The sequence below is a fragment of the Phragmites australis genome, chromosome 5 (genome assembly GCF_958298935.1).
Source record: "Phragmites australis chromosome 5, lpPhrAust1.1, whole genome shotgun sequence".
Classification (NCBI taxonomy): domain Eukaryota; kingdom Viridiplantae; phylum Streptophyta; class Magnoliopsida; order Poales; family Poaceae; genus Phragmites; species Phragmites australis.
The window spans coordinates 34,271,611-34,299,258 of record NC_084925.1 but is presented as its reverse complement, the minus strand read 5'-3'; the positions used below and the strand labels follow the sequence as shown (position 1 = coordinate 34,299,258).

General features: G+C 51.0%; 4 protein-coding genes across 4 annotated transcripts; 2 read left to right on the top strand and 2 right to left on the bottom strand.

Moving 5' to 3' along the window:
* The first annotated feature begins 2,596 nt into the window (after positions 1-2,596).
* LOC133919367 (gibberellin 2-beta-dioxygenase 6-like) lies at positions 2,597-5,872 on the top strand. The gene is made up of 3 exons (XM_062363742.1): positions 2,597-3,201; positions 4,312-4,639; positions 5,370-5,872. Exons 1-3 carry the CDS (start codon positions 2,693-2,695, stop codon positions 5,598-5,600), a joined length of 1,068 nt encoding a protein of 355 aa, XP_062219726.1. The 5' UTR covers positions 2,597-2,692; the 3' UTR covers positions 5,601-5,872.
* Positions 5,873-18,392: 12,520 nt separating this feature from the next.
* On the top strand, positions 18,393-20,179 carry LOC133919364 (uncharacterized). Its single transcript, XM_062363740.1, has one exon. The coding sequence runs from the start codon at positions 19,101-19,103 to the stop codon at positions 20,136-20,138; it is 1,038 nt and encodes a 345-aa protein (XP_062219724.1). The 5' UTR covers positions 18,393-19,100; the 3' UTR covers positions 20,139-20,179.
* Positions 20,180-20,604: 425 nt separating this feature from the next.
* On the bottom strand, positions 20,605-21,708 carry LOC133918007 (glutathione S-transferase T3-like). The gene is made up of 3 exons (XM_062361796.1): positions 21,256-21,708; positions 20,963-21,174; positions 20,605-20,863 (listed from the first exon to the last, which is right to left on the bottom strand). The coding sequence occupies exons 1-3, from the start codon at positions 21,706-21,708 to the stop codon at positions 20,605-20,607; spliced, it is 924 nt and encodes a 307-aa protein (XP_062217780.1).
* Positions 21,709-21,944: 236 nt separating this feature from the next.
* Positions 21,945-24,023, bottom strand: LOC133919365 (uncharacterized). Its single transcript, XM_062363741.1, has 2 exons — positions 23,915-24,023; positions 21,945-22,331 (listed from the first exon to the last, which is right to left on the bottom strand). Exon 2 carries the CDS (start codon positions 22,329-22,331, stop codon positions 21,945-21,947), a length of 387 nt encoding a protein of 128 aa, XP_062219725.1. The 5' UTR covers positions 23,915-24,023.
* Between the last annotated feature and the right edge of the window lie 3,625 nt (positions 24,024-27,648).

The following is a 27,648-nucleotide window of genomic DNA, read 5'->3' as shown; positions in this document are numbered from 1 at the left end:
TAGTGAGCTCTAGCTATGTCTCAATAATAATTACATAATATTTATCAAATTATTAAAAAATCAAGTAAGACGTTTGTCTGTCGGCAAATGGCGTGCCGACAGGCTTGTCGTTACGCGGAATGCCGATAGCCCTTTTGTCCGTATTCCGCGTGCCAACAACCCCTGGCCCAGTGCGTTGTCGGCTGTCGGTATTCAGGGTACTGATAGAAACTTGTTCTCGTAATTTTATGAATTTGACTATTATTTTTATAATTTTTAATAAAATAATATGATTAAAAAAATCCTAAATTGGAGGAGAAGTAGAAAAAATAGTACTTGTGTTCGGGGCAGGATTATTAAACTAGGGAAAAGACGGTGTCAGAAAGTTTGTCTGCTGGCCTACTGGAGGAGGAACAAACTGCCGGCCTTCCCAATTGTTTTATTCTTCAGCGTTGAAAACTGAAAAGGGCGGAGCGCTCTTTTTCGAGAACGCGGAAAAGGGCGGAGACGCGGAGTAGTATTATACTAGTACTAGTACGTGCACGCTCAGTTCGTCTTGACATAGAGTGCCTGCATATGCAAACGGACAGATCGATCGCTATTTACCACCGAAACAAAATTTTCTGTCGCCAGAGCATGCATTAACGAAGTATCTCAAAAAACAAAGTACAGTAAAACATGTATATGTAGACTAATCGTATCTAACTGAGACGTTCATGCATGCATTATTCATGATCACGGATGTTATGGGCAGCAGCGCGCGTCCAACTCATCTACGCCGGCAAAGTATACGGTTCCTTCGTAATATCCAACACAAGGACGATGCTGAGATGATCGAGAAGATTCAAGATGAAACTAGTGAATCCGATGCTGTCATCGTCAAACTTGTCTAGGAGAGGCATCAAGGCTGTGCTGCTTATTGCAAACCGGCCTTCTGAATCGTTTCTGTGTTGTATGTCGTGCTGTTGACTTTTGCTTTTTTTTGCTCCTAGCGTCGTGGATGATGCTGGTCGTTTGCGTTGAATCCTCTTTGTACATATCTGGACAGCTGTGTGGATGTTTGTTTTGGGGCGGTCCTCAGAGCTGTGTTGGTAGCTTTTGCAACTTTGTATTTCTTTTAGCTTACAGTCTTTGTTTTGTTTCATTGGTGAAAATTAGGTGTAATTTTGTTACTATCTGGTAATAAAATTTAGAAAGATCTCGTTCTGAAAAAATATTATATTAGCGTGCGTCCAGCTCATCTATGCAAACGAGCAAGGAGCACGGTGATAAACTCTAAGGTGGGAGCAAACCGATGGGGTTCAATCTCCGTTCCGCATCCCTAATCTTCTATAAACTGTCCTGATAGGATAGCGTCATAGAAAAAAGTATATAATCACCGTGAGAGGGAGAATGTACTCTTTATAAGTTTTTGGGTGAACAAAAATATCTTAAGCTCATACTGCATAAATATAGTAGTAATGAAAAAAAGTGTAAGATTGATCTGTGATAGGATCTTGGGTGTTCATTTTTCTAAAAAACTGGCATGCGGCGTTTTGCCTTTGCTGACGTGGAGGGGATCAAAACCAACTCGACCTGCAGTTGCAACGACCACATTGAGTATTCTAGATCCTCAAGCCATGCCGGCAATAATGCCCCGAAAGGGCTGCATGAAGCAAGACGGCATGGCACATTGTCTGCTGGGAGCAGGATAGCTTAATTAAGGCAGAAAGAAGTATTAGAGCTCTTGCAGATAAATAAATTCAAAACCAACGACCCGTGTTTCTTGGCTAATTTCGGTGTCAAACTGTATAAGCTCTCACCATTCTCGTCATCCTTTTGCATTCCCTGACCTGCCGGCTGCCGGCGAGGTGGGTGCGCGGCGCGGAACACCCTTCGTGGCTCCGCCCCTTGGAGAAATCTCACTGCAGCCACTGCCACACTACGTACTACTCTACTCCGGTAAACCTTTGACTCTTCTACGTAGTACCAGCTTCCCGTACTACTTCTGTAGTAAAATAAATAAATTGCCTGCCTGCGTCGCCATGCACGCCCTGCGTCAGGGACAGCCCCGGCTCGTTGTCGATGCCGCAATGGCCCAGTCAAAACACGGACCCCCCTCCCACTCACGACCGTGCCGCGTCGCCCCTGCTTCCTCCAAGTGTCGGCCTGCACACCTCCGCGCTCCTGGCGCGTTGTCCGGGCGCGCCCGCACTTGACCGGGATGGAACCATGCAGGTTAATCAAGCTCGCTCGCCACGAGTGCGCCGCTGCCCAGCCGCCCAGGCCCTAATTAAGATCCTAACCGACTTTAAGCCACAAGTTAGGCCAGTCCTAACGGATTTTCTTGGGATTAAAATCTCATTCTATTCAGGTTTCTAACGGGTTTTTTTCACGATAAAATTTTCAAGTCATTCTATTTAAAATGAAATTCTCTTCTTTCTATTCGTAATTTCTCTTAAAGAAAACTGTTAGAGGTGAGAAAAAATAAAAAGAATAAAAACGAAGAAAAAAATAAAAAAAAATAAAATGAAGAGAATATAATTGGAATGGTCTTAGCCAACCAAACCATCGCGTCTCTCCCCCATCTCTGTATATATATAAGCTTCAGCTTGTGTCAGTCCAGAACGCTGGCACAGGCAGGAGGGACAGCTAGCTCCCGATCAGCGCTTCCGCGTGCGTGGGAACATACAACTCCAGCGAGTTTGAACTTAGCACAGCTCGATCGGGAGCCATGCCGGACTTCGCGAGGAACGCGGCGGAGCCGCCGCTGGCGGCCAGCTACTACGCACTGCTCTGCCGCTGCGGCGGCGGGCTCCACGGAAGCGCGTGCACGACGGTACCGCCGGCGTCGTCGGAGGTCCCGCTTCCCGTGTCGGAGTGCGAGCTCCCAATGATCGACGTGGGGTGCCTGACGAGCGATGATCGCGGCGGGGGCAGCGCGGAGGAGCGCGCGGCGTGCGCGGCGGCCATTGCGCGGGCCGCCGAAGAGTGGGGGTTCTTCCAGGTGCGCAACCACGGCGTGCGGCAGGAGCTCCTGGAGGAGATGCGCCGCGAGCAAGCGCGGTTGTTCTGCCTGCCGTTCGAGGCCAAGGCTACGGCCGGCCTGTTTGACGACTCCTACCGCTGGGGCACCCCGACCGCGACGTCGCCCCAGCAGCTGTCCTGGTCCGAGGCCTTCCACGTCCCGCTCGCCGGCATCTCCGGCAACAGCCGCAACTTCGGCGAGCTCACCACCCTGAGGTGCGTACTATATGCCGCGCGTCTACAGTCACTCCAGCTCCATGTTTTTTTTTTGTCTCGAATTGAAGCACTGGCCTGCTCCTTAATTAGCTAGCGAGTAGTACCAATTTTTTTTTAATTTTTTGTGCATAGGTAATTAGGTATTGAGCCAGAGTTCAGAATGCTCGACATGTGTACACCCTGATTCAGATTCTTGCTTTCAATTTATCCCGTGCAAATAGAAGTAATACACTATCGCCATGCATTTCTGAAGTACCAAGAATAATATCGAAAAGCTTTCCCGTCACAGAGGGACTGGTAACTAAAAATGGTTCGGTCGGGTTGCATGACTGCGACGTTGATTAGAGCCGCGGAATAAGTACCGGGGCTGGGAAAAGGAGATCGAGACGGTTAAAATTCACGGCGGTTTAAGCTTGTGCTTGGCTAGCAACATCATCTTTTGGAGCGTTACGGTTTAGTCAAGGAGTCGGTCCAAAGTAGTGGGCTCTCCTAATTCATGTCTGACGTGGAAAATGCTACAATCTAATATAAGGTAGTTGGCCATGAATGATGACTTTAGCTACAAATTAATTATGCGGATCGTGGCTGACATTAGATTATCAGTGTGTCCTATTACAGTAAAAAACAGTACTAATATATATAATTCTATCTCTATTGGCAAAAAAGTAAAGAAAAAAAAAGGGGTGCGTCATGCGTGTGATCTCTACAGGAATTTCAATTTCGTTTTATAATTTTTCTTCATCGATGAAAAGACTAAAATTTATGGAATTTTGTATTTTTCGTCACATTTGCTCCGTAGGTTCTGTATGTCAGTGAAATAAATTTTCGAAATTAGATATTTCGATCTCCTCCAAAATTTCCAAAAATCATGAAATTTCGGTGAAATTTCAATCCCGGAATTCTCTACTCAACGTCTGTATCTACTCTTGTAGCGTTTGGGTTTTGATTGGGCGCGCAGGAACTAATCTAGTTTTTTTTTTTTCGCGGGAAGGAAACTAATCTAGTTAGCACTTAGCAGTTGCATATAAAATTGTCGAAAACGCTTTAGGTCGGCACAACAATATTTTTTAGTTGGATATGAGACAAGTTGCTTTGTTCGCGTCGGTGCAGGGACGTGACGCGGGAGGTGGAGGGCGCGATGTCGAAGCTGGCCAGCACGCTGGCGCGCGTCCTGGCGGAGACCCTGCTGGGGCGCCCCGCGGGCGAGCGGTTCCCGGAGGGGTGCGACGAGACGTCGTGCTTTCTCCGGCTGAACCGGTACCCGCCGTGCCCCTTCTCCCCCGACGCCTTCGGCCTGGTGCCGCACACGGACAGCGACTTCCTCACCGTGCTCTACCAGGACCAGGTCGGCGGCCTGCAGCTCATGAAGGACGCCACCTGGTTGTCCGTCAAGCCCATCCCCGGCGCTCTCATCGTCAACATCGGGGACCTTTTCCAGGTACATGCACGCACGCATTGCTTTCCCGCCTACTGACCGATGGATCGACATCGTCCTGGCCAGTAAAGACTGCTTTGTTTTGTGCATGAGAAGAAAGATCATTCACAAGATACTCTCTCTAGTGGGCTAGTGGCCGGTTGTCTGAGTGCAAGTACACAGAATCTACGAACATATTCTGATTCCAACTCTCTTCAAAAGTGAGGGTGGAGCTTGCCGCGTCAGACATATCCGCTGGGAGTGACTTGCGTGTAGTAGTACTTGCGTGCGTTGTTCCTGCCTCTGTACTAGATGTACCGCCGCTAACGAAAAAGCCTAAGGATCCTACCGAGTTCGAGAGACAGGAAAACATTGCAGTGCAGACACTGACGTGCCATGCATAACGTACTAAAACATCGCAGTATACAAGGTGGCCTGTCCCTGGCTCCCTGCATGATTTACTCACATCACCACATGGCACATTGCAGCTTTTGCAAGGCTACCGAGGGAGATCACATTAGTACAGCTAATATATGCAGTATTAAAGTAATTGCCATTATCCCAAAAGAGCAATTGCAGATCTAGCTTACTCCCAATGCAAAACTAACTTATTAGAAAAATGTGCATCGGTATATATGTGCTGTACCCTGTACGTGTGCTTCTCTTTTACAACCTGTCAGCATATCAGGTATATATACATTCTGATCCCAAGGTAGCTTCTCTCATTTTTCTTTTTCTTGGTTGTATTTTGAAGGCATGGAGCAATAACAGATACAAGAGCGTGGAGCACAAGGTGATGACCAACGCGATGACGGAGAGGTACTCTGTTGCGTACTTCCTTTGCCCGTCCTACGACTCGCCGATCGGCACTTACAAGGAGCCTTCGACTTACATGCCATTCACGTTCGGAGAGTACAGGAGAAAGGTGCAAGAAGATGTCAAAAGAACCGGGAAGAAGATCGGGCTCCCTAATTTTCTCGTATAGATTTGCATGCATGCATGGCCTATACTTACACTGTTACGCACATGACACACCTCCATCATGTTAATGCATGCTCCTTTCTGTATACCAACAGTATACAGTAGCGAGGCAGTGTGATTGGTACATTAATTACTAGTTTGTAGCTTAGTTTGATGTAGCTTACAAGAAAGTAGCAGGATCGAGAGCCTGCACCTAGGATAGGGATTGTTACAGTTATTTAGGGGCTGATCGTTTGTATTTTTCCTATTAATTGACTGCTTTCCTTGACCGTCGTATGCTTCTTTGCTAAAAACATGTTGTATGTCGATGAAGATTTGTATGTTAGTGCATGTATAAGAAATACTGAAGTTTCGTGTGCGCAAGTTCGCAAGTTCGGAAGATTCGTATGCTAGCTTGCTTTTTTTTGCGGTTGTTATGCACGGTTGCCACTCCACCGCTCACAAATACTTATCGTTTAAAATATTGATAGTCTGAATTGATTGAGATTTTTTTTTTTTTTACAATTCTCCAGCTCGCAAATTGTCTTATGGCACCTGAAGTTGCACAGGTTTAAATTGTCTTATGGCACCAGACGTCGTGTCCAAGCTTATTCGAACTGGTTGTACACGGCCCTTTTTTCTTGCAACCTCACAGAGCGTCACCTATGCCATGTTTGGTTGTTCAAACGGGATTTTATAGAGCTGCATGTATAAGTAAGTTAAGAGAAAGTAAGTTGAGGGAAAGCAAGGTAAGTGGAGTCATATGTGTTGAAAAGAAAATTGTTTGGTTGGTTGTATCTGTCTGAAAGAGCTGAATTGATTTCTATTTAGTTGACTGAATATGAGACCGTATGAGCGGATGCAAGAGTTGAGATTATGATTGGTAACTTATATGAAGATAATTTTATGATACTGAGAAGTGAGTCCGTCTGCATGAGCGGATGTAAGCATGCATCTGCTCAGTCAGGATGAGGAGTGAAGCTCAAATCGAGCCTCACTCCTTAGCCAAGATGAGGTCATATATTTGCATCCACTCATGCATATGGAAACAGTGGATACAGACAACCACCTTCCTAAGATTATACGTATACATCAAGCTAGGCTGGGGAGAATTCAGGCAACTAAACACACCCATATGTTTGGAGGGAGGCATCTTGCAATGGTGTAATGAGCGTTGTAGGCCTGCATGCGCCCTAGCTCGTGAAATACAACTCTGCAAGTCCTTAAGCATGCATGGTCTATCTCGGCTATTTATTCCTCCCAGATGATATTCATTCATCCGTTGATTCTCTCACATATCTTATAATTTTTTTCACCTACCCCTCCAGCACGAATCTCAATACAATCCTGATAAGATATGCGTCCGCATACCTTAGTGGAATTTTTGTGTTCGCCCTGACTCCCATCTTGAGAACAGAATTGTTTTATCCTTTAGCTATTTGAGGGGGGGGGGGGTATTCTTCTAGGGTAGCATAGGCGGCCCTAAGAAGGAGCATGCATGTACACTCAATTTTTTGTGCAAAAAATTTCATATATATGCCATCTAGCCCAAGCAGCCGAACAACTCATAGTGAAAACGGAGAAAGAAAGCGATTCGAACCAAGAAAATAAACCATGGCCTAGACTGCAAACTGCCTGTTTGTGGCCCAAATAAATAATCCAAGTCACCCTATCGCACGCAGCCAGCCAGCCACGCACGAGAGATGGAGGAGGGTGGCGACGGTGTCACCGGGGCACGGTGGGCGCAGTGAGGCTGCGGCGTGGCTAGAGCACAATACTATTCTCATTTACTGCTACCTCTACATGTTGTAGTGTTGCACATGTGCTGTTAATTTACTGTATCTTTGCTCATACGCATGTGTCAATTTATTTTCTTGGACTCCTACAGTGAGTCCATAAGAACAACATGTGTCTATTTGTTTTCTTTGCTCATTCTCTATCTCCAGTGAGTGCCCCCTTCTCAACCCCTCTCTGTTGCCCTTTAAGGGATTTTTCTTCGATTGTGTTAACATGGATTAAGTGAAATGGAAGTGTTGTGGGGAAATACCCCAACCCGTAGGCTCCAGATCCAAAGGAGGAAGCTTGGCTTCCAGAGGCCGTAAGCCCCTTCGACTACTGTCCCCCAAGACATAAGAAGAAGCCATCCTCCGAGGGATGTTGGGGTCATCTCTAAGGACCCCTAACGCTCTGGTCTCGTTGGCCTCCTGGAGCCCTAGTCTCCGGGAGCCATAGCCTCCTGGAGCCCTAGTCTCACAAAGCCACAGCCTCTCGGAGCCAAGCCACACCCTCCCGGAGCCCTAGTCTCCCGAAGGCCCCCGTCTTCCAGAACCTAGTTAGGCTCCCTGGAGCCCGAAGAAGGGGCCATCAGACCTTGAAATAAGATAACCCAGAGCAGGCCTACCAGCCATCCTCCACCTGCAAGGAGGTGACCTACATTCAATGCGATTAACAGAATACCACGCCTTTAGATAATATCTTCTAAATTAGGGGCAAAGTATCCCAGCTAGACCCGTGCTGTGTGATTCAACCGGCTCTAGGCCCATGACATATTGCGATATTTGTATCACTGTAAGGGCATACCTGTATATCTGTACCCTGAATAGCCCTATAAATACCGACCCTTGGCCATCAGGCCAAGGGACCAATCCTTTTCATCATCAATATATTTGGTTTTCCTTACTCTCCACTTCTTCTCCAAGCTTGAGCCACTCCTGTGAGTATGCCCTCGTCGTACTTTTTCGTGCAAGATATCTTCTTGCGCCAACAGCACACCATTTGTGGGGATCAAACATAGAATTGCAAGGGGAGGTAGGACGCCACCAAGGACCACCAAGGTGCTGGCGCAAACAGCCGCTTCTATCGCCACACCCATGCATGAGTATGCATGGCAGCTGCGACCGGGCAACCTATGTGCCCCCGCCCACTTCACAATTGGGCAGAGTGGCAACCCTCTCACCAGTGTCGACTCGATAGCTTGGGTTGGCACAGAAGCCCGAATCGACATAGAAGCTTTCTATCAATGGCGTGGTGAGGACATCGTCGCACCCTAGGAGGTTGCCACAACCTCCCCCCCCCCCCTCGCGGGTGGAGGGAAGTTCCGAGGGCACCATAGAGGCTTCAATACATGTAGATCCCACTGGCACCGGGGGCGCCAACCACAGGCTCCGACAGTATCAGAAGAACACCATTGCATCTTGCATGGGGCCAGACGTGGCCATAGTGCCAGTCACTGCTAGACCCTTGTAACCTTCCAGGAGGAATACCTCGGGAGGAGGACGGGACACCCAATAGGAGGAAAAGCTGGCAATGGACGACCCGATGGTCGTGAGGCTATAGAGGACCACCAGGAAAGAGGCCAGATCTTACCGAGCCTCACTCAGCCCGCAGGGTTGCCTCTGGCTCCGCCACCAACAATGCAATACCCCAATGTTGGGGACTGAGACACATAAGCAGTCCCACCTGGGCCTCTGGAGGATTGGGACCCCTCACTAGATGGGCTCGACGTTTGAGAGGTTGGTCATACCAAAGGGGTACCGGGCTCTGGCAATGGGATTCTAGATACTTCGGACTCCCGTGTAGCCCGGACCTTTCAGCAGACAACCCTGGTGAGGGGGCAACCCTTCCAGCGCCATTAGGCTGCGAAGGCTCCCTGGCCCCCGACCTTGTGGCGGAGGCTCTATTTTTGCAAAGGTATGCCCATCTACAGCCACCTAGTGATAGCTTATCCAGCTAGTTTATATTAATATAGCAAAGTTAGCATACCCTGAAAATAGCTAGCCTAGCTATTAGGAAGTCTCTGCGGCAGATAACTAATAGGCAATAGCAGGGTATTATGAAACCTAAGTCGCGCCTCTACCCAGTAGTAGGCAGCTTTACTTATCCTTTATCATTGTTTAATAGTAAAATATGAAGCTTAGCTTAAAAGTTGTACCCTTGCCCGAAAATAGCATCTAGTGTGCGGTAGGCAAGACCCCACCGGTAGGTCGATGGTGTAAGCCTCGATGCCGGAGGTAAAATAAACTTAAGTCTAACGTTATATCTCAGTCCAGCAGTAGGTAGTAGAACCTAAGACATGCCTCAGTTTGGCATGTTCTAAAGAATAGTCGTTCGACCTAGTCACAACTTATATTGCCAATTAACTAGTTGCCAGCAAATGGTAAGGTACCAGACCTAGCTTGGGTTGCATATCTATTCAAACAGTAGATGGTAAAATTTAAAATATATCTCTACACCTGACGGCATTGCCTAGATAGGAGACATGGCCTTTTTGGCATTACTACATGCCCGGAGAGGAGCGGACCTCTTCTGACATTGCTACATACCGGAGTGGTGTGGACCCCCTACGGCATATTCTTATGCCGAGGTGACACGACCTCTCCGGCATTGCTACGTGCCCAAAGAGGAGCGAACCCTTTTCAGTATTGCTACATACCGGAGTGGTGCAGACCTCCTCTGGCATATTTTTATGCTAGGGTGACATGGCCTCTCCGACATTGCTAAATGCCCGGAGAGGAGCGGACCCCTTCGAGCATTGCTACATGCCAGAGTGGTGTGGACCCCCTCTGATATATTTTTATGTCAGGGTGACATGACTTCTCTGGCATTGCTATATGCCTGGAGAGGAGCGAACCCCTTTCGGTATTGCTACATGCAGGAGTGGTGTGGACCCCCTCCAGCATATTTTTATGATGGGGTGACACGACCTCTTCGGCATTGCTACATGCCCGAAGAGGAGCGGGCCCCTTCCAACATTACTACATGTCGGAGAGGTGTGGACCCCCTCTGGCATATTTTTGTACCAGGGTGACATGGCCTCTCCGGCATTGCTACATGCTCGGAGAGGAGTGGACTTCTTCGGTGAACCACCGTGGGACTCCGGGTGGCCTTGCCTCCGGTGTCTCGCCGTGGCTAAAAGCTAAGGGGGTCGCGAAGCGCCTCTCTTGTCCCCATCGTTGGCTTCACCTCCAGCAAACACCGTGGGGCTCTGGGTGGGCTTGCCTCTGGAGCCTTACCGCTGCTAAAGGACAAGGGGGTAGCGGACCACCTCCCTCAGGCCCACCGTCGGCTCCACCTCTGACAACCATCGTGGGACTTCAGATAGCCTTACCTTCGAAGCCTTGCCACGGCTAAAGGCCAAGGGGCTGGCCTCATCGTTAGCTTCACCTTGGTAGCCGCCGTGGGACTCTGGATGGCCTTGCCTCTGGAGCCTCGCCGCGACTAAAGGTCAAAGAGGTCGCTAACCGCCTCCCTCGGCCCCATCATTGGCTCCACCTCCGGTAACCATTGCGAGACTCCAGATGGCCTTGCCTCCAGAGCCTCACTGCAGCTAAAGACTAAGGGGGTAGCGTACCGCCTCCCTAGGCTCCATTATTGGCTTCAACTTCGGCAACCATCATTCCGGGTGGCCTTGCCTTCAGAGCCTCATCACGGCTAAAGGCCAAGGGGGTCGCGGACCGCCTCCCTCGACCCCATCATCGGCTCCACCTCCGGCAACCGTCGTGGGACCCCAAATAGCCTTGCCTTCGGAGTATCATCGTGGCTAAAGGCTAAGGGGGTCACGGATTGCCTCCCTTGGACCCATCATCGGCTTTACCTCTAGCAAGCGTCATGGGACTCCGGGTGTCCTTGCCTCCAGAGCCTCGCCACGGTTAAAGGCCAAGGGAGTCATGGACCACCTACCTTGACCCTATAATCAACTTCACCTAGGGCAAGCGTCGCGGGACTCTAGGTGGCCTTTCCTCTGGAGCCTCACCGTGGCTAAAGGCCAAGGTGGTCGCGGACCGTCGCCCTCAGGCCGATCATTGATTCCACCTCTGGCAACCACCATGGGACTCCGGATGGCCTTACCTCTGGAGCCTTGCCACGGCTAAAGGCCAAGGGGGTGGCCCCATAATCAGCTTCACATCCGGCAACCGCCGTTGGACTCCAGATGGCCTTACCTTAGGAGCCTCGTCGCTGCTAAAGGCCACGGGAGTCGCTGACTGCCTCCATCGGCCCCATCATTGGCTCCACCTCCGGCAACCACCGCAGGACTCCAGATGGCCTTGCCTCCGGAGCCTCGCCACGGCTAAAGACCAAGGGGGTAGCGGGCCGCCTCCCTCGGCCCCATCGTTGGCTTCAACTTCGACAACCGCTGTGGGACTCTAAGTGGCCTTGCCTCTTGAGCCTCGCCGCAGCTAAAGGCCAAAGGGGTCATGGATCGCCTCCCTCGGCCCCATCGTCGGCTCCACCTCCGGCATCCATTTTGGGACTTCTTGCCTCCAGAGTCTCACCACGACTAAAGGACAAGGGGGTCACAAACTGACTTCCTCAGCCCTATCATTGGCTCCACCTCTGGCAACCGTCATGGGACTCTAGGTGGCCTTGCCTCTAGAGTGTCATCACGGTTAAAGGCCAACGTGGCCGTGAACCGCCTCCCTAGTCCCCATCATCGGCTTCACCTCCGACAAGCGCCACGGGACTTTGGGTGGCCTTGCCTCTGCCTCGCCGTGGCTAAAGGCCAAGCGGGTCGTGGACAACCTCCCTCAGCACCACCGTCGGCTTCACCTCCAACAAGCACTACGAAACTCCGAGTGGCCTAGCCTCCGGAGCCTCACCGCGGCTAAATGCCAAGGGGGTTGCAAACCGCCTCCCTCGGACCCATCATTGGCTCCACCTTCGAAAACTACCATGGGACTCCGGATGGCCTTGCCTCCAGAGCCTTGCCGTAGCAGAAGGCCAAGGGGGTGACCCCATTGTCGGCTTCACCTCCGGCAAGCACTGCGGGACTCCGGGTGGCCTTGCCTCCGGAGCCTCGCCGCGGCTAAAGGCCAAGGGGGTCATTGATCGCCTCCCTTGACCCCATCGTCGACTCCACCTCTAGCAACGGTCGTGGGACTCTGGATGGCCATGCCTTTGGAGTCTCACCGCGGCTAAAGACCAAGGGGGGTAGTGGACCACCTCCCTCGGCCCCATCGTCGGCTTCAACTCTGGAAACTGCCGCGAGACTCCGGGTGGCCTTGCCTTTGGAGCATCGCCGTGGATAAAAGCCAAGGGGGTCGCGGACCACCTCCATCGGACCTATCATTGGCTTTACCTCCATCAAGCGTCTTGGGACTCCGGGTGTCCTTGCCTCCAGAACCTCGCAGCGGCTAAAGGCCAAGGAGGTCAAGGATCGCCTCCCTTGGCCCTATCGTCGACTTCACCTCTGGCAAGTGTCGCGGGACTCCAGGAGGCTTGCCTCTGGAGCCTAACCGCGGCTAAAGGCCAAGGTGGACGCAGACCATTGCCCTCAGGCCCATCATCGATTCCACCTCCGGCAACCGCTGTTGGACTATGGATGGCTTTGCCTCCGGAGCATTGCCACTGCTAAAGGCCAAGGGGGTGGCCCCATCATCATCTCCACATCCGGCAACCACCGTTGGGTTCTTGATGGCCTTTCCTCCAGAGCCTCACCGCGGCTAAAGGCCGTGGGGGTCGCTGACTGCCTCCCTCAGCACCATCATCGGCTCCACCTCCAGCAACCACCGCGGGACACCAGATGGCCTTACCTCCGGAGCCTCACCACGACTAATGACTAAAGAGGTAGCGAGCCGCCTCCCTCGGCCCCATCGTCGGCTTTGACTCTGGCAACCTCCACGGGACTCCGGGTGGCCTTGCCTCCTGAGCCTCACCGCGGCTCAAGGCCAAAGGGGTCGTGTACTGCCTCCCTCGGCCCCATCGTCGGCTCCATCTCTGGCAACCATCGTGGGACTTTAGATAGCCATGTCTCCAGAGTCTCACCGCGGCTAAAGGACAAGGGTTCGCAAACTGCCTTCCTCGATGCCATATTCGGCTCCACCTCTGGCAACCGTTGTGGGACTCCAGGTGGCCTTGCCTCTGGAGCCTTGTTGTGACTAAAGGCCAAGGAAGTCGCAGACCACCTCCCTTGGCCCTTTCGTCGGCTTCACCTCCAGCAAGCGTCATGGGACTCTGGGTGGCCTTGCCTCCAGAGCCTCACCGTGGCTAAAGGCCGAGGGGATCATGGATCACCTTTCTCGGACCCATCGTCGGCTTCACCTCTATCAAGCACCGCAAGACTCTGGGTGACCTTTCCTCCGGAGCCTCGCCATGGCTAAAGGCCAAGGGGGTTGCAGACAGCCTCCCTCGGACCTATCATTGGCTCCACCTTCGACCCATCGCGGAACTCTAGATGGCCTTGCCTCTGGAGCCTTGCCACGGTTCAAGGCCGAGGGGGTTGCCCCATCGCCAGCTCCACCTCCGACAACCACTGTGGTACTCCGAATGGCCTTGTCTCTGGAGCCTCGCTACGGCTAAAGGCCAAGGGGGTCCCTGACCACCTCCCTCGACCTCATCATCTGCTCCATCTTTGGCAACCGTCACGGGACTCTGGATGGCCTTGCCTCCGGAGTCTCACCACGGCTAAAGGCTAAGGGGGTAGTGGACCACCTCCCTCGACCCCCTCGTCGGCTTCAACTTCGGTAATCACCGTGGATCTCCGGGTGGCCTTGCCTCTAGAGCATCGCTGTGACTAATGGACAAGGGGGTCGTAGACCACCTCCCCCGGCCCCATCATCGTCTCTACCTTCGACAACCACCGCGGGACTCCATATGGTCTTGCCTCCAGAACCTCGCCGTGGCTAAAGGCCAAGGGGGTCGCGGACCGCCTCCCTCAGCCCCATCATTGGCTCCACCTCCGAGCACCATCGCGACACTCTAGATGCTCTTGCCTCTAGAGCCTCTCCATGGCAAAAGGCCAAAGGGGTCGCAAACCGCCTCCCTTAGCCCTATCGTCGGCTTCACCTCCAGCAAGCGTCGCTGGACTCCGGATGGCCTTGCCTCTGGAGCCTCGCCGTGGCTAAATGCCAAGGGGGACGTGGACTGCCTCCGTCAGACCATCGTTGGCTTCACCTCCGGCAAGCACCGCAGGACTCCAGGTGGCCTTGCCTCCGGAGCCTCGCCGTGGCTAAAGGTCAAGGGGCTCGTGGATCGGGCCCATCGTCAGCTCCACCTCCGGCAACTGCCGTGCGACTCTGGATGGCCTTGCCTCCAGAGCCTTGATGCGGCTAAAGGCCAAGGGGGTGGCCCCATCAATGGCTCCACCTACGGTAAGTTCCGCTGAACTCTGGGTGGCCTTGCCTCCGGAGCCTCACCGTGGCTAAAGGTCAAGGGGGTCGCGGACCACCTCCCTCGACCCCATCATCGGCTTCACCTCCGGCATGCGCCACGGGACTGCGGGTGATGTTGCCTCCGGAGCCTCACCGCGGCTAAAGGCTAAGGGGGTTGCGAACCGCCTCCCTCGTCCCCATCATCTGATCCACCTCCGGCAACCACTGGGGGACTCCGGGTGGCCTTGCCTCCGGACCCTCACTGCGGCTAAAGGACAAAGTGGTTGTGAACCACCTCCCTCATCCTCATCGTTGGTCTCACCTCTGGCAAGTGCCGTGGGACTCCGGAAGGTGTTGCCTCTGGAGCCTCACTGCGGCTAAAGTACAAGGGGGTCACGGACTGCCCCCTTGGCCCCATCGTCGGATCCACCTCCAGCAACCACCGCGGGACTCCAGATGGCCTTGCCTTCATAGCCTCGCTGCGGCTAAAGAGACCAAGGGGGTCACGGACCGCCTCCCTCGGCCCCATCATCGGCTCCTCCTCCGGCAACCGTTGCGGGACTCTAGAAGATCTTGCCTCCAGAGCCTCGTGGCGGCTAGAGACCAAGTGGGTCGCGGCCCACCTCCTTCGGCCACAACATTGGCTCCACCTCCAGCAACCGCTGCGGGACTCCAGATGGCCTTGCCTCTGGAACCTCACCATGGCTAAAGGCCAAGGGGGTCACGGACCGCCTCCCTCGGCCCACTCATTGGCTTCACCTCTGGCAAGCGTTGCGGCACTTCGGATGACCTTAACTCTAGAGTGTTGCCATGGCTGAAGGGCGAGGGAGTTGTGAACCGCCTCCCTCAACCCTCTCGACGGTTTCATCCCTAGCAACCACCACCGGGCTTCGGATGGATTGCCTTGAATCAGAAATCTGGAACAAATTTAGAGTAGAGCTTGTACCGGCTTCGGATAGAAGAGAGGGCTCGCTGCTTCGGTTGCCAACATAACTGTGACGTGCGAAAAGGCCATGGAAGGTACCGTACATAGGGTATCGAAGGAACATAAAACACACATCTGACCACCTATTCGGAGGATCACCCACATTTCAATCCGAGAAAAGACATCAAGAAGTTCCAAGGATTTATTTTCATTACTACTAACTTGCACATCCAAAGGACGTTTACAAAGGAGGCATTGACGAACAAAAAAAATCCGAGGGAGTAACTCATGGGGGAGAGTACAAGGTGACAATCAAGGATGTTACCATCAGCAGCACATATTGCGGCTGATGTGCTTCATCTGCGGGCTACCACTACGAAGGCTATATAGTAGCCCATCCCTGAGTCATAGAGGACAAGGAATAGGACGAAACAAGCTCCGTCGTGGCCCTCTTCCCCTCCTCCTGGACTTCTTTCCTATTTGCTTTGGCCTACTCCTTCTCCACCTCTGCCTTCTCCTCTGCATCAATCTCCCTCTCCAGAGAATCCCAGTCAACCTCCTCTTCATCATCAGAGATGGCAATGGTCTCGACTGGAGCAACTGCTTGGACCAAAGGTTAGGATGGAGCAATGGGCGATAGCCCCCTCTACGAGAAGGTAAGTACCATGGCTGCTAGCTCCAACCCCACAAGTACCGGTGATGGCGCTAAGGGCGACCTCGCCATCAAGAACATCGACATCTCTGATGATGACGAGGAGGACCCATACTCTAAAGAACCAAGGAGAAACGCTCCCCTATACAAGCAAGGAAGGATCAGCTGGGTGCACCCCAATTTTTATAGCCAGGCTGAATGGTTGCACACCCCTAGGGAAGGAAACAGAGTCATCATGCGGTAGTTCCAATTACTCCCCCGGGGGGCCCATGGCCATGCCCCAGCTGATCCTTGTTCATGTGGCGTCATCCTACAGTGGCACCAGGGTTTTTTGCGCACACATCCCATAGTATTTATAAACTAGACCCCTTTTGGCGCATGCAAGGGGCAGGGGGCCCAGACCCCAAGCAAAACTACACATAACCCCATCAAACGCACCGCCATTAGCTGAAGGACTCGTGGCCACGCCCCGACTAATCCATGTACACATGGCGACATCCTACGATGGCACCCTGGGTTTCTGCGCACCTGTCTCATCACATTTATGAGCCAAGCCCCTTTCGATGCATGCAAGAATCATGGGTGCAAGACCCCAAGAGAGACTGTGCATGACCCCGTCAGACGCACTGGCATTACCACACGCCATCCAGTACTTATGTTGAGAACAAAAAAAATATATCTTGCCTCCATGCACGATCCCCGCAATAATGGTTCAAGTGGCAAGAAGACTCGTCATCAGAGAAGCTGAAAGGTTCGTTCTGACTTCCGTATGGACTCCGAAACATGGTGCCTCTGCTAACAACTCAACGGCCTTCGACTCCGACGTTATCTACACCTCTGATTCTTGCCGTTTCCATCAGGCCCCGACATCATTGCTTATGGTTATTACTGAGTGACTCCTTTATGGATTCAAGCTATGTCATGAGATATCCTGACTACGATGTCAGGCTGGAGCTAGTTTCTTTTATATCTGCTCACCCCTTCTCACCTCGAGCTAGCGAATGAGAGTGTATTGTTAGGGGAAATATCCCAACCCGCAGACATTGCTAAAAGGTCGTCGCTAGGAGCTCCTATAGAGCCCTTGGGCTCTGGATCCAAAGGAGGAAGCTTGACTTCCGGAGGCCGTAAGCCCCTCCGGCTACTATCCACCAAGACAGGAGAGGAAGCTATCTTCCAAGGGAGGTTGGGGTCGTCTCTGAGGACCCCCAACGCCCCGGTCTCCCTGGCCTCCCGGAGCCCCAGTCTCCTGGAGCCTAGGTATGCTTCCCGGAGCTCGAAGGAAGAGGCCATCAGACCTTAGAAAAAGATCAACCAGAGTGGGCCCGCCAGCTGTCATCCACCTGCAAGGAGGTGATCTACATTCAATGCGACGCAAGTGGAGGCCGTCCTAATATCTTGGCAGTGCGGCATCGCAATAGGCGACTAAAAGAATACCACACCTTTAGTGCCATTTGTAGCTCTGTATCGTCATAGTAAATAATATCTTCTAAATTAAGGGCAAATGTATCCCATCTAGACCCGTGCTGTGTGATTCAATCGGTTCTAGGCCCATGACGTATTGCGATATTTATATCGTTGTAACGGCATAGCTGTATATCTGTACCCTGAATAGCCCTATAAATACCGACTCTTGGCCATCAGGCCAAGGGACTGATCCTTTTCACCATCAATATATTTGGTATTCCTCACTCTTTACTTCTTCTCCAAGATTGAGCTAACTCCTGTGAGTGAGCCCTCACCGTACTTGTCCGTGCAAGATATCTTCTTACGCCAACAGGAAGCTTTGAGGAGAAATACATATGGACAAGTTTGGTTTGAACTACGTTTGTGATTCAATCCGTGCTCAATATGATCATGGCGTTAGCCACACTTCGTCGTTCACGTCATGTTTGGAGTGCTGCTTTGGTGGTAAAAAGGCTATAAAGATAGAAAATTTAGATAGTTTTTGCTGGATCGACATCCGAGAGGATAATGAATAGCTGTTTATCAGAAAAGAGAGGAGGCCAAGCCATACAATGGCACAAAGTTTAAAGATGCCATCAATCCAGGCTACAGCATAGGCACGAGCACAAGCCAGATGGGGCATGCAGCGCTGGCAACGGATATATATACTCAAGTTAAAAATCCTAGGCTCACCATTGTACGGTAAGGCCATCTCCAACAGAATCCCTAAAACTTCATCCTCTAAAATACTATTACAGCATCCCCTATCACTATTGCAGCATCCCTCATTCCCTTCATCTCCAACAGAATCTCCTTTATTTCATCCTCTATCTTCTCTTTCCTATTTTGGTGTGTACTGAGCATCGTGATGACATATACTGAGCATCCCGTTGCACTGGTTTGTTGCAACGTAAATATTAGGGTCTTGCAGTAGAAGGAATCGTGTGGAAGAAGGCTGACGGAAGCTTGCGGGCGAAGGCGCCGAGAAAGTGGCTTGCAAGGGAAGGAGCACAAGTGGCTTCTGTTGGAAGGTTCGGCCGGGCACTATATATAGGTGCAAGAGGGGCTCTCATTTGCAAGCCACGAAATGGAGCCGCGTGCTGCATGGAAGCAGTACATGAGAGAGTTATGCTTCTCCACCGAGGAGTCCGATGAGGAAGATGAGTTGGTCCTAGCGACGCTTGCCGCATGGCATGCCGACGTCGAAGCGTCGCGCAGAGGGCCGTGGGGAGGCTCCGTCCCCGGGCACCGGCGCATCCGTAGGAATCGTCAGGAGGGACACAATCAATTGTACAACGACTACTTTGCTGAGTCCGCAGTGTACCCCGACTACATCTTTCGGCGCAGGTAACACTATTCTATTTTTTACGAACGGACGAGATATGAACTAGTTCTGATCCATCGCCGTGCAGGTTCCGGATGAATCGCGATTTGTACTGCAAGATTGTGAGGGAGGTGAAGGAACATGACCCGTGGTTCAAGCAAAGGAGGAACGCTGCCGGAGAGCTTGGGCTGTCACCCTTGCAAAAAGTAACTGCCGCTTTCCGTATGTTAGCTTACGATGCTCCTGCAGATTCTCTCGACGAGTGCCTCCGGCTAGGGGAGAGCACCATCATCGAGAGCATGCGGCGTTTCGTTCGGGCCATTGTCGAGGTGTTCGGTGACGAGTACCTCCGGGGGCCGACCGAGGAGGACACTGCTCGATTGCTGGATATGAACCAGCGTCGAGGGTTCCCCGGGATGCTTGGAAGCATCGATTGCATGCACTGGAGGTGGAAGAACTGTCCCACGGCGTGGTCCGGTTCGTTCAGGGGCCATGTCAATGCACCGACTATCATTCTAGAGGCTGTGGCATCGCAGGACCTATGGATTTGGCATGCCTTCTTCGGGATGCCAGGTTCATTGAACGACATCAATGTGCTGCACCGGTCTCATCTCCTTGACAACCTTGCTGGGGGAGTAGCACCGAAGGTACAATACACTATTAATGGCCACCATTATACAATGGGGTACTATCTTGCAGATGGGATCTACCCAGAGTGGGCGACATTTGTGAAACCCATACCATCTCCAGTAGGCTCGAAGCATCAACACTTCGTGGTGCAGCAGGCGGCTGCACGAAAGGATGTTGAGCGGGCATTTGGAGTGTTGCAGTCCAGGTTTCCCATTGTCCGTGGCGCGGCGAGGTTGTGGGATCAAGAAATCCTCAGCGACGTAATGACCGCGTGTATCATCATGCATAACATGATAATCGAGGATGAGAGAACGGAAGGTGCTGTCGACTACATCTACGAGGGTTCGGGCGAGGACGCGGTGCCGTCTCACGAACCAACCCCCCCCCCCCCCCCGCTTGAAGCATTTATGGAAAGGTACGGGCAAATTAGAAGTCGACCAACACATCATCAACTCCGTGACGACATTGTGGAGCACCTGTGGCAGGTCGCAGGAGGACAATAGACCTCATGCCACCTTAAATAAATGTAATATCGTATCCTGTTTCATCGTGTTCAAATAAATGTAATCTTGTCTCGCATTACATCGTGTTAAAAAAATGTAATCTCGTCTCGCATTACATCGTGTTAATAAAAATGTAATCTCGTATCGCATTACATCGTGTTAACAAAAATGTAATCTCGTATCGCACTCATGCACGTTGCAAATGAGACCACAATGTAATAGTTCGGTCCACAATGTAATAGTTCGGTCGAAAATATGCAATCGGCCAGCAAACTTCATAGCACTGAACAATCGGCCACAATGTAATAGTTCGGTCCAAAATATGATTAAACAGGCAATTAATACAAATTGTAGGTACTACATAGTACTCAACAGACAAAACTGAAAATCATGTTTGCTTAACAAGTAAAAGTCTGTTTGCATGAAAAGTAAAAGTCTGTTTGCATGAAAAGTAAAGCACCAAAACTCAGGGGCCAGATTCAGCTCGGCGAGCTGCGATGATGCTTCGGCGAAGGCTCTTGTAATATGCCTGCTGGTCCTCGTCCATTTGCGAAATGTCCATGCTCATGATCTCCCTCTCCTCCCTGATTTTTTGTCTCTCCTCCTTCACCTTTTCCAGTTGTACACGCTCCTCCTCCAGGCGCAACCTGTGCTCCTCAATCCTCAACAGCTCTGCAAAGCGATCGGCGCGTTCCTTCTCAACTTTCTCTTTTACCGCAAGTTGCCTGTCGAACATCTCAAGCACTGGTTTTGTGACCGATGTTGATGAAGCCGAACCGCGAGCGAGGTCCCTTGCCTTGTTTCGGCCTGCTGGCCGCTTCTACCGGCTGCTCCCGCTGGTATGCGTCGGCGTCACACCGTCACCATCGATGCAGCCGGGGGAGGTCTCTCCCTCCTGTGTTGATGGCGCAGTCCTCTGCTTCTTGCGAGAAGACTCTGATTGCCATTTAGGATGGTGGCGTAACTCGGCCCAGCATGGCATCAGTGTGAACTCCCTTTTCTCCGCTGCCTGGAACATCTGACATGCAGCTGCAATCTGAAATTTGCCCACAACATATTAAATGGCACAGTACATATATTGAATGGAAACTATACATGCGCATTAAATGATGCATACCGTGTCGGCCTCCGTCATCCCACTCCGCCTAGTACGAAGGGCTTTAGCATAGTGCCCGCAGAATCGCTGCACCATGCCGTTGACGAATGTCCACCTACCCTGAAGAGACTTCTTGTTTCGAGTGGTAGGGAACTCCTTGTGCTCGTGGTAAAATGTCTCGATCCTCTGCCAGAAAGCCCCCATACTCTGGTTCGTTCCCACCACGGGATCCATACTCACGTTGAGCCACGACTTGACTAGCAGAAGGTCCTCCTGGATAGTGTAACTGCTTCCACGACCACATGCCGCTGGCAACTCGTTCTGTTCATCGGACGTAGGAAGCTGCGTCCCGATGAAGTCATCCTGAGTGGGCGGCACAACATCGTCCCACGGAATGTCATCCTCATCACCCCGAAGAAAAGGGGCATACTCCATACTGCTCCTGAAATATGGGACAAAGGCTATGAAATACATGAACCATGCAGTTTATTCGACAAAGACAATACACAAAGACAGTAAGGAACATATGTTTTCGTCATATCAGTACAGCACATGAAATATGGGACAAAGGCTATGAAATACATGAACCATGCAGTTTATTCGACAAAGGCAATACACAAAGACAGTAAGGAACATATGGTTTCGTTATATCAGTACAACACAACACTACGTTTATTACCACTGCATTAAACCCTACTACATAGAGCAACTCACTGCATACGCCACGACCTATCGGATTCTACTGACATAGAGTCCGCGGAATCTCCACACAACAGCTCATCGCCGCTCCAATCCACTGGAACAATGTCGTTGCAGTCGACATCCTGTGAACCGAACCCATCCTCGACCAAAGTGGTGGCCTCCGACACTTCCTCGCGGCCATCACCAGTCTGCAGCGCATCTTCCACTTGGAACACGAGCATCTCCAGTTCCCCGGCAATGTTCTCGACCTGAAGGAGAGCTCGGTTCAGGTCCACATCGGCGGGGGTGCCCTCCGTAGTCAAGTTCTCTTTCACGACTTTCTTCAGTTCTACCGCCATTTGTTCGACGTGGTCCTGCATTTTGGAGACAAGGGCGGCGAGCGAAGCGGCGTCCATCTACAACCAATGACACCGATGGCTCAACTGAGAATCTGTTACCTACCAATCATGCATGAAGTCTGTACATGTACCTAATGTTCCTCTCCATGCAGTCACAGTACAGTAGGAACACAATGCTGACACTTGCAGTAATTAAGCAGAAAAGTAAAGAACCAATAAGGACCATTAATTCTGGTGCATGACACTAGGTTTGGACCATTATTTACTATCTGAAATGAATGAAGCATTCTGGTTCATTGGGTTATTGAATATGCCTGACACAAACAGCTCATATGGACGAAATCAACAGGTCCCAGCATGGTATTTGCAACTGGATATCACTACTGTGGCCAACATGTAGGAATAGCTATGTGTATATATACCAAAGGCAGTGTGTATCCTCAAAGGAAGACAGTGTGAAGCATCAATTATATACAGTGTGTCCATATATGAAAAACAGTGCCTACATAAGAAAGATCAGTGCATATAGCTCAAGCAAAGCCACACTAGCCACACCAGCTAGGCCAGGAGAGCCCTTTATTTCATCTCAGGTTTCAAAAATAAACAATTAGGTTTCAGCGGGGGAAACATTTTGCACACATTACCAAACATAGTTTGCACAATATTTGCTATGTGTATATAAACCAAACATAGTTTGCACATTTTTAGGGGCAAGGGAAAGATCAGTGCATACTACACATAGCTCAATCAAAGCAACAGTTGTACTAATACACAGACCACAGCAACACTTTCACTTAATACACAGACCAAAGCAGCTCAACTACATTGCTTATCAACTACACAGCTCAAATGCAAGTGTACCACCATTTACAAATCTTCAGGTCTACCACATGAATGCAGAGGGACCAAATATCAATTCAACTACATTGCTTAACTACATTGTCATCACCAAAGCAGGTCTAGCACATGAATGCAAAGGGACCAAATACCAATTCAACTACATTGCTTATCAACTACACAGCTCAGATCCACATCTCAACTACATTGCTTATCAACTACACAGCTCAAATGCAAGTCTTCCACAATTTTACAAATCTTCAGGTCTACCACATGAATGCAGAGGGACCAAATATCACTTCAAGTACATTACTTAACTACATTATCATCACCAAAGCAGGTCTAGCACATGAATGCAGAGGGAGCAAGTATCATTTCAACTACATTATCATCACCAAAGCCTTCACTGTCTGCTTTCCAAATCAACCAAAGCCTTCACTGTGTGCACAACTGTTCCAGTTCATGTGCTAGACCAAACCTTTCCAGATTAACCAAGCACGGTCTGAACTACCTGTGGCCACCGTGAATCGCCGTCGAAGCTACATGCTCTGCGTCTACGCGCTTGCCATAGGCACAACAGAACCGAGGCGCCGTGGACAACCCAATCCCTAATGCAAAGTGAACAAATCGCAAATCCCTAATGCTAAGTGAACAAATCGCAAATCCCTAATGCAAAGTGAGCAAATCCCTTAGGCCAATCCCTAGCGCCGTGGACAACCCAATCCCTAACGCCGATGCACCCACCTCGCCCCCCCCCCCACCAGCGGCCACCGCATGGTCTCCAGTAGCGCGAGAGGACTTACGTTGCTGCACTGGAGGTCTTCCTTGGTGCTGTAGCCGAGCCGGCGGACGGCGGGGACGATGGAAGTGCCTCCGCCGGATCTGCTCCCCTCCTCTCCTCCTCCGCAGGGACCGCCGCCGAGGGCCCCAACCTTCCGCGCTTCCGCCCGAGTCCGCCCCCGCCGAGGGCCCCGACCTCACCGCCGCGGCGCCTCGCTAGATCCCCTTCCGCCGCGTCTCGGGAGGTGCTGCCTATCCTATCCGCTCGCCCGAATGCCGGAACCAGCGCCATCGGGTTTTGCCGACCGCGTCGCACACCGCAACCCTGTGGAACGCGAAACCGACTCCGTTGGAGCCGCGTCCGGGCGCCCGCCATCCGCAACAGTAGAAATGCCGACCCGATACCGATTCGGTTGGAGACGGTCTAAGATCATCTATCTTTGTATGCAAACACGATGTGATACATATTAAGATCCACACGTATCTAGATTTTACTTGTATTTGATATTCTAGTGCCCTGCCGTCTACCCGTACATCTATAACTTATATCTACATCAAAACGAATATAGACCGTTATAATCTGATCATACTAAATTAACGGTGTGGATGTTTTTACCTTTTCTTGGATTAACGCAGTAATTTCTAGCCCTTGAGGTTAAAAAGGCGGAGGCTCTTTTTTGGCTAATTACCGAGACAATAGATCGATTGTGAGGAAAAAAATCGAAGACTCGGTGCCTAATTGAAAGTGTACAGCTCCTACACACGCTGAAGTCCACGCGGCGCAGCATCGCGCAGGCGCGCACTCGATCGGAACTGCTTTCCGGCACCTCAAGCGCCTCGAAAGAAACCGATCAATCGCATGCGAGGGCGAGGCGCGGCCGCCCGCTCGACTCCGGGACGTGGGCGCACCGCGCATGTCCCGCCTCCTGGCCTGCCGCCTGCCGGGCACTGGCACCGGCAGCATCCCCACGAGCCGCTCACCATCACGGCCCGTGCCAACGAGCAACACCCTCAGTCGGCCAGTCCCGCAAACCTACGTGCCGGTCGCTGCAGGTCCCAAGCAGTCACGCGGATGTTCTTCTGGGCTTGTGGCTAGTCCCAAGCAGTCAGTTGACTGCATCGTGGGCTTGTCAGGGCTCGGGTAAGTCGGGCTGGTTAGAAATTTTGAATGAAGGACTCCTCCTTCGAGCTGGCCCATATTTTTGTGTGATTATCGGAGCCCAGCCAGAACTCGGAGTCAAGACTCAAGAGGATTGGGGCCACTGGTATAGGCGTATAGCGTAGCGTATCGACTCTATCACACGTTCTTGGGATTCTGATGAACGAAATGTATGACAATAGACGTCATGCCATTGAGCATTGATGTGTACACATTCTTATGGGGACATGCTGCAGAGAGAACATACTTATGGAGTTTCTCGAACACGACGAAAACGTTGTGTTGCTAGTTTCACATTACTTCACACATTTTGTGTAGTTCATAAAGTAGTATGATCTGAAGGTGAAATGAACACGGCCCAGTAGCTAAACCATTTACTTTATTTTTGCGGTCGGGTAGCTTAATACCATTTACCATGTGAACAAAACACACTCGCGTTTACACCCCCCCCCCCCTCCCCCCAAAAAAACCCTGAGTCGTAGCTAACCCATAGGAGATGCTTACGGTGCAAACAAGCTAGGATTGTAAGGAGAAAAGTGGTACCAACGAAACTGGTAGGTGTCAGGCCCGGGGGCAACAGGCTCTCCATAGACGATGGAAAACTTATGGTTCTCCGTGTAGTAACACATGATTTTCCCTGGTATGCTGAAGAGCAGCAACCCATGCCCCCCACTCTCGTCTGCCCCTCGGACAACGTGCATCGGCCACAGAGCCAGGTACTCGATCATCTTGCCCGTGCCTATCGAGTAACGCAGCCCGAGATACGGGAACTCTGGCGTCGTCCTCCGGATGCCAGGGTACAACTCTATCACCCTCCTGAGATCCACCTGGTACAACACCGACCACTCGGAAGAACCCTCCTGCATCTCCAGCACATCCAAGAAGACTGTGAGCCTCTCCTCATGTGTGAACCCGATCATCTGGAGGTGGCCGCCGGACTCCCCGACGTAGGAGCAAATCCACCCCTCCGGCGTCCGGGGCATCGGCATGTCGACGACCTGCTCTTCGTCTATTAGGAAGCGGACCACTCGATGATTCACGACCCATACCAGTGAGACGCTCCAGAAGACACTGTGGTAGCAGTGGAGCCCTCGGAACGGGAAATCGGAACGGTCTAGATGGAGTGCTACGCACCACGACAGTGTCTGCGAAGAGTACATGTGGATGTCATAGTCACCGAATGCAAATATCTTGTAGTGTCTAGACTTTGACGGATCGTAGGCGAGGAAAAGGAAGTGAGTGATGCCATCCGGCACGTCCCGATGAACACATGTTAGAGGATTGCAAACGTACCAAGTGGATTTGTAGCCGATGGAAATGATCGGCAGGCTACAAATCAGCAGCCCGTTGCATGAGGCAGTGACATAAATTTGGCCTTTCTCTACAGCAGGAGTGCTTGGGATGAATGAGAGGTCAGGGATTGTATGATGGTTGTTGCCGGGAAGAGGAACATAGCGAAACTTGCCATGGAGTTTGTCGCTAAGGAAGAAGCCGGCAATGGATCGGAATGGCTAGTGTTACGCGAGAAGCTAGTGCACAGGAAGTGGTGCTCTGATGTCGGAGCATGCCACCTCTTGCAAAAGACACGCCTCCTTCAGTGCAAGCCAGGCAAGGATGTTGACGATGGTATCGTCAGAGAATTTTTCATTCATTGATGCCATTATATTTGAGGCAGTTGGTGCAGCAACTTCTCTTGTTTAAACGCTACGAAAGGAAAGCAAGAGCTTAGGAATGGGATGATATGAGAAGGGGAGGAATTGCACTTGGTTTGAGGGAACAATACATATTTATTGTTGATGTACGAGGTCTTCAGCAAATAACCAGCGCACATAACAAGCATATTCTATGAACAAAGTGCTAGATGAACAGCTTTGTCGGGTACTTAATTTGTTAAGGTTAAAAATACTATGTCTTGCATTGTTCTAGTTTTCATCAGGGCGGCAAATTTGTCGCTGCTAATCATAGGATAATACAACACGATGCAGTTTTATTTTGGCTCTTACTGGAAACCATTTGCATGCATGCTGCAGGCGCTAGATGCTAGTCCAAGATATGCTGGACAAAGGTGAACGACAAATTCGGTCCATGGAGTTCGGCTAATTCGAATAGCCTCTGGCTCATTATGGGCCAGGTTCATGTTGCACAAGCCCGAACTCAAATGGCTATCGGGAACTTTTTAGAGGGCGGCTGAGGACGGCTCTGCGACAGGCAGTGCCTCTCCTTCGTGCCCTCTTCCCTAGGGCTTTTTCTAACTTTTTGGGCATCCTGGGGCAAAACAAAATTGGAGATCATTCTTAATTCTAGCATACATGTAACTGTACCTTTTTATTTTAGCTGCAAAGCCAAAGTTGGATAGACCACCATAGATCAGTGAGTTAGTTGTATAATATGTGAAAAAGGTCTACAGAAATAGTAAGTGTATCACATAATATTTAGAGGATTCGTGTAATTGCAAAACTTTAATCAATTAATTTCTTTGCAACCTAACATTCTTTGTAATAAAAAAAGAAGCAAAAATATGTTAAATTTCACTACTCAGAACGGGTTATCACATACGGTTGTTAAATCCTATCACAGATATGTTTTATTTTCCATCTA